The following is a 9,213-nucleotide window of genomic DNA, read 5'->3' on the forward strand; positions in this document are numbered from 1 at the left end:
TTAAACACACAGACTCATCACAAGTGAAAGCCTGGAAGTAGTGTTTATTTTTCCTCTACTCTACAGTCACTTAAGAACATGATAAGAACATGAAACAAAGCCTTAGCAGGAAGGAAGGTGTATCGCTAGAGTTAGTTGTATGGCCTTGTCTTGTTTCAGTGAGAAGGAAAGTGCTTTTTGATGCATAGACTACTACACATGAGGAGGCTGCTTGGAATACTGGATGGCATCTAGTGCTGCCCCGATGTCACAGTTCTTTGTCTGCAGAAGTCGAGTGAGCCATCCACCCTCATCAGAGAAACCCATAGAGAGCATCTGGGACAGAGATTCAATCAAGCGAGGATCTGCTTCTGTTGAGAGAGGGATATTTTAGAGTTGGAACACTTTATGTAATTAGCAAACCAGCCAATGCTTTAATACCACTCAGGAGGTAGGCTGGCACTACTCCTAGTAAGTCTAGCATAGCTGACAAGTGCTGGAAGATGTGTTCTGTGTCTCCTAGAACAGACATTTTGAAATAAAACATATGTAACATGCTAAGAAAACTGCTGAGTCAGAATCCTACTGAGTCAGATTCAGCTGGCCTTGCTCTGAGTCTCCGGGCTGCTGGTTTCAGTTAAGCTACACCTGGCATATTAACTAGCTCCTGCCATAAAGTGTCATAAGTCATGGGATGTACTGTCTACATCTTGCATTAGAAGACTCTTAAGAGTACACAGCAAGGACAGGACTTAGGATACCACCTTTTTCATGTTGCTTGAATAGCATTAGTACTAGTCTAAGTCTGAAGTCTTTAAGACAGCTGCCCACATTTGAGCAGAGAACAACCTGCTTCTAACAAGGTGCAGAGTGCTGCCATACCAGCTAACAAGGTCACCTCTAACTTACAGGAGCTTGGTTCCTACCATCTCTAAGTAGATTTGTACTGGGCAAGTTAGCAGTTTCTGAGTGGAAGTTACTCTCAACTACAACACCTACATACATTCTCATACCTGGTGGGAGATGTGGGTAGAGTGCAGCCTCTCGCAGTCCTGTAGGTCCTGGCTGTGGAGGATCTTGGGATACATCCAGGGAGCTGGGACCTTCTGTCTCTGGCATTTGCAGAGACTGCAGTTCACCTGTGGAAGGATCCACTTCTTTGGAAGACAAGTGGGTCCAGTCCTCATCACCCCCTGATGAACTGCTAGACTCACTGTGTTCCTGAAACAGAAGGTCCAGGTGCTGCAGTGCTTTCCAGGTAGGATGCATGCTCCTACTATCTATAATATGAAGCTTTACATTCACAAGCCCCATCACTTTTGCTGTAAATCATTAAAGCTGAGGTGCTGTGCATCACTTAAGCACTGACACTCCAATAATCGACCCTACAACGCAGGCTGAATGGCTTTCTTTTCAGTAAAGCCTCAGCAAGCATATTAATGCCATGGTTCTCATACCTGGGTCTGGAAGCTGCCATCTTCCATTTGTGTGGGCACAGGATCTATCACCATGTCTTGTATCTGCTCTGCAACCGTATTTACTACTGTAACAGAATCTGTGCTATTCCAGTATGGTTTGGTCTGAGTGTTCTGGTCAAGAGTACCACTGCTCGACTCAGCATTGTTCTTCTCCAGATTGGGAGAAACAGGAGTCACTTTGCTTCTCTGTCCTCCATGTTCCACATCAATATCAACTTCAATACCTAGGAACGCATTTCAGACCAAGAAAATCTTAAGAGATTTTCAAAAGCAGTCTTAAAGCATGCATTATTCCTAGTATAAGTGCTGTAACATTACTGTAATCTTCCAGTTTCCCACTTAACATGTAGTAATCGAGGTGCGAAGCACCATCTAATCACCTTCCTCTACATGGACAGCCGTACATTTCAAGTCAAGGCAGACCCAAGTCACCACTGACTTCATGTTAGTGGTGACGTGTTAATGAAATCTCTCATTTCCTTCCAAAGAAGGACTCTAAAAAGGTACTAAGAGGTCCTAAGCCTAGGCAATTTTAGTACAAGGAATAAAGTTAAAGCTTCAAGGCTTAGTAGCATGAAGCAATTCCATCAGCCACGACAGCTGGCTGCTGCTCCTGTAAGAAGGAGCTAAGCCAGTCTCAGAGATGTGGATGACACCATAAGTAACTTACCCATAGGGCTCAGAAAAGCTGCAACACTCTCCCCAACATTCTTTAAGAAGGTGACGTTGGGGTCCTGTGGTGGGCTGTTAGTAGAAGCTTCTAGAAGAACAATTTGTATTAGTACATATAGCAGCCCAAAGGGCAAGAGCACCTACAGAGCATATCCCCAGGAGTTCTCAGCGCTTGTTTTCTGATAAAGATCTACACTGCACAAAAGCAGTAAGTAGAAAGACCAGAACTGAGCCACCTCTGGAACAATAAACCAGTGCCATTAGCATTGTTAAGGCTCATTAGCCATGCTGAAAGGCAGATCTAGAGCACGGTAGTGACATGCTTGACCTAACAGCTCTGCTTGGTTTCAGTCTAAGTCTCTCTACAGTCTCATCTATTGCATGGGCCCTAAGTACACCTGAAGAGAAACTGCACTGTCCCAAAATGTCCTAGTTATTTTAAGCCCATTAGATTAGTTCCCATACCTTTTTTCCCCACCCAGATTCCACACTGCTGCAGAGTCCCACCTACTCCAGATCCTCCACCACCACCTTGTTTACCAGAGCACCTCCTCTTACCTTCCGCAGCAGGTGGACTGGAGGCAGCAGCACTGGCCTGGGCTCGTTCAGAGTTTTGGCATGGACCTGCAGGGCCAGGATACCCCCAGCAGTGCATCCACGGGAAGGGTGGAACACCATGCCGCATTTTACGGAGCCAGCGTCCTCGGGGAAGCCACTGTGAAGAGTAATGTTCATGTGGCCGTGTTCACGCAGACAGATTCCAAGTAAATTAAGCTTAGTGCTTACACGTGGGGAACATCCCATGCATTAGTCCCACTCCATAGATTTTACTCACCTCAAACGGATTTAGCAGCGGACTTTGAAACATCACCATGTTGTGCTCCTTATGGATGCCTTTACCCTCACAGGTGCTGCACAGGTCATAGTCTGGACAGACGGTGCACTTGAATCTAGCACCCACCACCGGCCCTTCGCAGCCATCACAGATGACATTGGGGTGCACCATGTCACGGGGAGGCTCCTGGCTGCACTGTGAGCGATGCTCCCGTCTGCACTCCTTTTTCTCTATTAAGGAAAGGGAACTTTGCATCAAGAACGAGGTTACTATTTAAAGGTTGGAAATCGGGCAGGGGAGAAGGAAACAAACAGCCCTTGTCACAGCAGTATTGACTTACTAGGTCAGTTTATTTTTACGCTGGCTGCCAAACACAAGCCGGGCACATGTAAGAGAACTTAAACCAAGCATGAAGGGGTTTCACAGACATACCTGCTCCTCAAATTGAGCGTACCTCGTCCCTAGCAGTATCTTTCCATATTTATTTTAGATTAGCACAGCACCACCCCATTTGGCAGCTTGTCCTACCTCCCTAAGCTCTGCAAGGACAGAATGTTTTTCAAGAGGAAGCTCAGAAGGAGTGCCAGGAGGCACAGCAGATGAGCACAGAGATGAGTGACAGCCCGTGTGAGTCAGTAGGTGGGCTGCTGATAAAGCTCTGCAGGTGTCTAAGCGAACAGAAGGGACTAGGGCACAACAGCACACTGACAGTTAAGCTGGCATTTGGGCTTAGCGTGTCCCTGTGACCGCTGAGGACACACCAGTGGAGGGAAGGGCTTCCAGGGAGGCGGCTGTCACTGTGCCAAGAGTGACACAGCTCGGAGGAGGCCTGGGGTCTGCTCGCTTCCCCTCAGCAGGGTGGGCTCGCCTCCAGCCCCCTCCCCGCCCCTCAATTCCCCTCCCCAGGGAGCCGCAGCGTACAGCAGAGCCGTGCCTTGCCTCCCCCCCCAGCCGTTACCTTTGATGTACACACGAAAGACGCCGTCCCGCACGTAGGGCATGGCCAGCTCCAGCTCCTCGTCGCTGGAGAAGGCGATCAGGTCCCCGTCCTCATCTGCAGGGGGAGACGGACAGGGTCAGGCTCCCGGCCGGGGGGAGACCACCCCGACCCCCACCCCCCAAGGCGGACCCTCCGTCCCCCCTCACCCCGGTAGTGCAGCCGGAAGGCCGGCGGCGACCCGGCCCGCAGCAGGCCCTGGAAGAGCTCGGCCACCCGCTCGCAGACGGCCTGGTAGCGGACGGGGGGCGGCAGGGAGAAGCGGCGGATCTCGCGGGCCGCCTCCTCCTTGCCCAGCAGGTAGGCTTTCACCGTCAGCGCCGCCATGGCTGTGGCGCAGCAGGAATTGCCGCCGGGACGGGGCCGGGCTGAGCTGGGCGGTGCGCGGAGCTCGGCACGGAACGGCGCGGGGCGGGGCGGGAGCAGCGCTGCGCGCCCCCGTCTTATAGCGCCGCCGCCGCGCCGCGCCCCCTGCGCACAAGCCCCGCCCCTCATATGAACGCCACGCCCACTTATCCATATACATCGTCCCTTGCTCTTCGGCCACGCCCATTTATCCATATACACCGCCGGATGGCCCTCAGGCCACGCCCATTTGTCCATATATATCATCCTCTGGCCCTCAGGCCACGCCTCTTTTTCCCTCCTGCCCCGCCCCCCGTGGTTAGGTAAGGCCGGGTCCACCATTACGGTGCTCCTTTCCTCGCACCCCAGGCCCGCGGAGCCTGGTTCTTGTTGGTCCCCTTGGCCTCAGTGAGGGTCGGGTGGGGAATTCAGATCCATTTCTTCTCAGAAAGAGCGGTCGGGTGTTGGGATGGGCTGCCCAGGGAGGGGGTGGGGTCACCGTCCCCGGGGGTGTTCCAGGAAAGGCTGGACGTGGTGCTCAGGGACGTGGTTATTGGGTGACATTGGTGGGGGGGTCATAGAGTCCTAGAACCTACTGGCCTTCACAACAAAGAGAGGGAAAGTTTTCACCTCCGTGGTGGGGAGGTAGCGTATATCTTGACCTGCAGTACGTGTGTTAAAAGCACTGGGCCACATGGGTACTCTTTTGGCACACGTGGTGATTTTGAAATCACAACCCTTTTCTGGAAAGTAGTATTTATAGTACAAAGGGTTGCTGGTTGCCCTTTCTAACTCTAAATATTTTCTAGCAATGTTGATTTCTGTGCATGATGTGGCCGTTACTTCACCATGAGGTGATGAGTTAAAGTTTAAACACCAGAGGCTTCATGTTTAGACATGAATGATGCTGCTCAGGGAAGGTTTCACAGCACGAGGTACCGAGAGGTTTGGGTGCGCACCTTCCCTTTCATCTCCTTGCTGTCTGTATCCTTATTTCTGGAAATGTTGGTGAAGTTTGCTGGCTTCAGATCATTGTGGTTTCTTTTTTTCCACAAAATCAGGAGAGGGACAGGCGGTAGCAGGGCACGCAGTACAGGACTCTGCTGAATCTACTTTGCCAAGCATCACCTCCAGCACAGCCAACTCGTGCCCTATTTCTGAGGACCCCAAAGACCACTTTTGGTCTCATTTACAGAGCCAGAGCTCCATCTTTTGGGAACCACCGCCGTCATAGTCATTCCTGAGGCACCGAGTTGCTGCCGTGCTGGCAGGGCCAATTCCTTACTCCCCTCTCCATCACCCTGCAGGGGGTTTGAGGCACCATGGGCTGTCCCCAGGCTGCTGGGTCTTTACAAGCTGGTTTTGCCTCCAGATTAATAGATACATTTATAATTACCAGTCAATGCACCACACTAACACCAGAAATCCTACTTTTCCTCCATGTGAACTTTAATCCAGCTGGCAAATATGGAAGGGGCCAAAAGCCAGGGAGAATTTCCCTTCTCCTGGTGGCTTCTGCTGAGTCACGCTCGGCTTTCTGGCCGTGACATCATGCACTTTTTTTCAAAACATAAAGAAAACAAGGCTTTCACCAGCCTGCGATTAACTTAGCTCACCGATCACGGGACAGGGTGACTCAGCGCGTCCCCTCCTCCTTCTCCTCCTCCTTCAGGTCGGGGATTTCCTCCCAGCCTTTCCTATTGCCCCAGCTCTTGGATGTGCCCTCGGGGGGTTCTCGGCCCCCGAAGGGAGATGCAAAGAGCTGGGCTCTATTCTCATGGCACTCACCAACGTGTCCTTCTGCCTCTGCAGCTGGACAGACAGACGGATGTCTCCCCGCCAAACCCTGCCTGCTCACAGCTCCGCAGCCTGAGATTTGGCTGGAGCTCGAATTAGCCTGGGGCATTTTTCCCTCTGTTCGCTGGAGGACCCGGGTGTGGGATTCCCAGCGTGAAGTACTGGCCTCGTGGATGTTTTCTTACAGTTCTTCAGGAATTCCATAGCGTTTGATCGCAGCAAACCCTGCCGAAAAAGGCGGTTTGGCAGCCCTAGTTTCTGAGCAGCTACACAGATGGATGTAGCAGAGGGACAGCAAAGGGGATGGGGAAAAAAAAGCTGTTCGAGTTGAAAATATCAAAGTTACAGAGGAAGGGCTCAAAAAGGAGCAGTTAGCATCCCTGCAGTTCTCTGCTTTCTCTCTCCACCCACTTTCTGCTGGGAAGTGTTTAAAAATATTTGGTGAGATGCTTGCTCTGAGGGCATGATCACCAGCAGTGCTCCTTATGGCCAAGCTTTTCGTGCTGACAGCAAAGTCCTGGTGGGACTGAGGGGGGAGAGGAGGGGGAGCTGCTCTTTTCCATTCTTACAGACCACAACAGATTTCTGCTGGTGATTTCTCAGAGGGAATTCTTCTTAACTCACAGCTTTGGCTTGAGGCCCCATCAGTTTCCCATCACTACCCCAGGGGGCTGCTGCTTGGTGGGGCAGGGGGGTGCTCGCCCTGCAGCGAGCAGGCGCCGGTTCTTTCCGGAGGCTTCTGGAGAAGCACGGGATCCTCTGGATGTGCGGGGTCAGACAGTGGTGACTCAGTCCTGTCCCGTGACAGCTTCCTTTCTCCTCCAGCCCAGTGGAAACGCCGCTCGTCTGCTTCTGTGCTGGTTTCAGGCGACGCCAGAGGCCCCGGCGCTGCTGCAGGGTGCTCGGGGCACCCGGCCCTGGAACAGCTCCTGGCTGAGCCAAGCTGGGCTGCGAGGGTCGGTCACGCTCACCGTGCATTCAGCCCTCTCCTGCTGCTGTGAGTTTAAGAAATATATACACATCTGTATACATCTATACACATAAATACGCATAATACCTTAACATAGAAATCTAGCTCTTTAATATAGGAATATCGCTCTTCTTATGTGAAACGGTGATAATCAGTAAAATTGCTCTGGAAAAGGGGATGCAGAAGCCCTCCTTTCTCCACAGTGCGGGCAGAAGGGAAAGCCATGCTGGGTTTTTGCTGTCTCATTTTCGAGGTTAGGTTTTCCTGAAGGTGAGCTTTGAACCATCAGGCTGTTTACACAGGATATCTCTTTCAACACCATTTGTCATTGGTGTAACGTGAAACTTTTTTTTTTTTTTTTTTTTTTTTAAGGGCAGAAGACGCTGGCACTGAGAGGAGCAGATAGGAAAAAAGGAGCGGATAGCAGGCACAAAGTAGAAGCATGCCACCTGTGTTGTGCAACTACGTCAGAATTTTGTGTTTACACAGGTGAGATGGCACTTCTTGCAGCCTGGAGGGAGCCTTACTTTCAGAACATGATTTACGGCTTTTGCCCCGAATTAAAGCACTAATGAGTAAAACAAGTCCTCATGATGTTTGAACACAGTGACCTATAAACACACAGGAAATGAAGTGGCTGTGTTTTCAGACGAAATAGCACTCGTGCTTTGTGCAGAGCAGCCCAGGAAGGACAGGGCCCGACCTGCTTGCAGCTGGGCCGGAGTCAAGCTCCGGAGCCAAGCTCTTCATAGGGCTAGATAAAATCAGCTATAAATCTGGATTACATTTTCTATCTAGACCTAAGATATATCTTCTCTTTTTAATTTTTGTAAAGGCCTCAGGACCTGTGGATTCCTTTTGGAGTGCTTGCAGCAGACAGCCCTATTTTCTGCAGCGTGCTCAGTGCTGCCAACATCGACTGGTCAAAGATCATGAGATCACCTGAAAAAACAGGTTCTCTCTGTTTATTTGCTGTTTGGGGTTTACAGTCTTTGCACTTCACATTTTAAACTTTGCTCTGCAAAAGCACCCAGAAGGTTCAAAAGTTACCCATTTTTTTTAACAGAATAAAGGCAAAACAGAGGTGGGGGAGGGCCTTTAAGAGTCCATGTGAACTTGGCCACACTCATACACCCAGGCTGACAGTTTTGCTCAGTCCATCATTTCTTCCAAGAGAGCCCGAGGTTTTTCTCATGCAATGGTGTTATAAAGCTCATTCATTTCTCCAGACTTTTATGAAGACAACGTATAACAGCAGAAACTAGATTAAGCTTTATCCTTGGGAAGAAGCCTAATTAATTTCCTTGTGGAACTTATTAGCGTTAGTCATTCCCGCTGCATATTCACCACCTATCCCATGAGGTAGGAGCATTTTGCACATCTGAAAATAAGCACTCAGCATCATAACATGCCATGCTATTTGACTAAACTCGGATGGCCGTAGGATTCCACGCGCCTTTCCCACAAGAGCTATTATGCACCTGCTACCCCTGCAGAGTTTCCCCCATTAATTGCCGCAAACCCCTCGCAGGCTGTGGGGCTTTGCACATGGCTTTAGGGCGAGCAAGCAGAGCAGTTGGGGGTCGCTTGCTTTTCTTAGTGCTGCAAATGCTGGTGCTGCTGCTGTCCCTGGGGCTGAGCAAAATCCCACATCCGTGGGTGCCCCAGCCCCACTCCATCAATGCTGGGTGCCCCGCGGCTCCTGGAGCGCTCCCCCTGCCGGCTCCTCCTGCCAGAGGCTCGCTGCCATTTCAAGGTTTGAAAATGGGATTTATTGTACAAACCGGACAAGAGGCTAAGGACGAGGGGCTGCCTCCTGCGGGCAGGGGCCGTGGCTGCCTTCCCCTGTGTGCAGGGGTTGCTGCCACCACGGCGATTCCCCGGCACGGGTACGGACCCCGAGCATCATCCACGCTGCTGCGCTTGGCACGTGCAGGCCGTGCTTTGCATCGCTGTCTGGTCGCTCCAAACATCTCCAGCAGCAGATTTTGATCACTGAAAGCCAGTCCTACAGCACCTGCACGATTTTTAACGGCTGAGAGAGCTGCGGGGACTGAAGCAGGATGGCTGTAGCCACACTCCTGCCTGCAGGTGTGACCGCACGCAGCGCAGCAGGGGCAGGTTCGGGTGGCAGAGGGGT

General features: G+C 51.2%; 1 protein-coding gene and 1 long non-coding RNA gene across 4 annotated transcripts; one reads left to right on the forward strand and one right to left on the reverse strand.

Moving 5' to 3' along the window:
• Nucleotides 1–24: 24 nt before the first annotated feature.
• Nucleotides 25–4,391, reverse strand: SQSTM1 (sequestosome 1). 3 transcript variants are annotated; one of them, XM_035338563.1, is made up of 8 exons: nt 4,111–4,391; nt 3,923–4,018; nt 2,965–3,194; nt 2,688–2,844; nt 2,128–2,214; nt 1,437–1,681; nt 993–1,200; nt 25–350 (listed from the first exon to the last, which is right to left on the reverse strand). In XM_035338563.1, the coding sequence occupies exons 1-8, from the start codon at nt 4,286–4,288 to the stop codon at nt 193–195; spliced, it is 1,359 nt and encodes a 452-aa protein (XP_035194454.1). In that variant the 5' UTR covers nt 4,289–4,391; the 3' UTR covers nt 25–192. The 3 variants fall into 3 exon arrangements, with proteins under 3 accessions (XP_035194454.1, XP_035194453.1, XP_035194455.1); XM_035338562.1 differs by having other exon boundaries at nt 2,128–2,217; XM_035338564.1 differs by lacking the exon at nt 2,128–2,214.
• A 2,817-nt stretch (nt 4,392–7,208) lies between these two features.
• Nucleotides 7,209–8,869, forward strand: LOC118173731. The gene is made up of 3 exons (XR_004754364.1): nt 7,209–7,343; nt 7,446–7,562; nt 7,909–8,869. It is a non-coding gene; the product is annotated as an uncharacterized LOC118173731 (long non-coding RNA).
• The last annotated feature ends 344 nt before the right edge of the window (nt 8,870–9,213 follow it).

Source organism: Oxyura jamaicensis, chromosome 13 (assembly GCF_011077185.1).
Source record: "Oxyura jamaicensis isolate SHBP4307 breed ruddy duck chromosome 13, BPBGC_Ojam_1.0, whole genome shotgun sequence".
NCBI lineage: Eukaryota > Metazoa > Chordata > Aves > Anseriformes > Anatidae > Oxyura > Oxyura jamaicensis.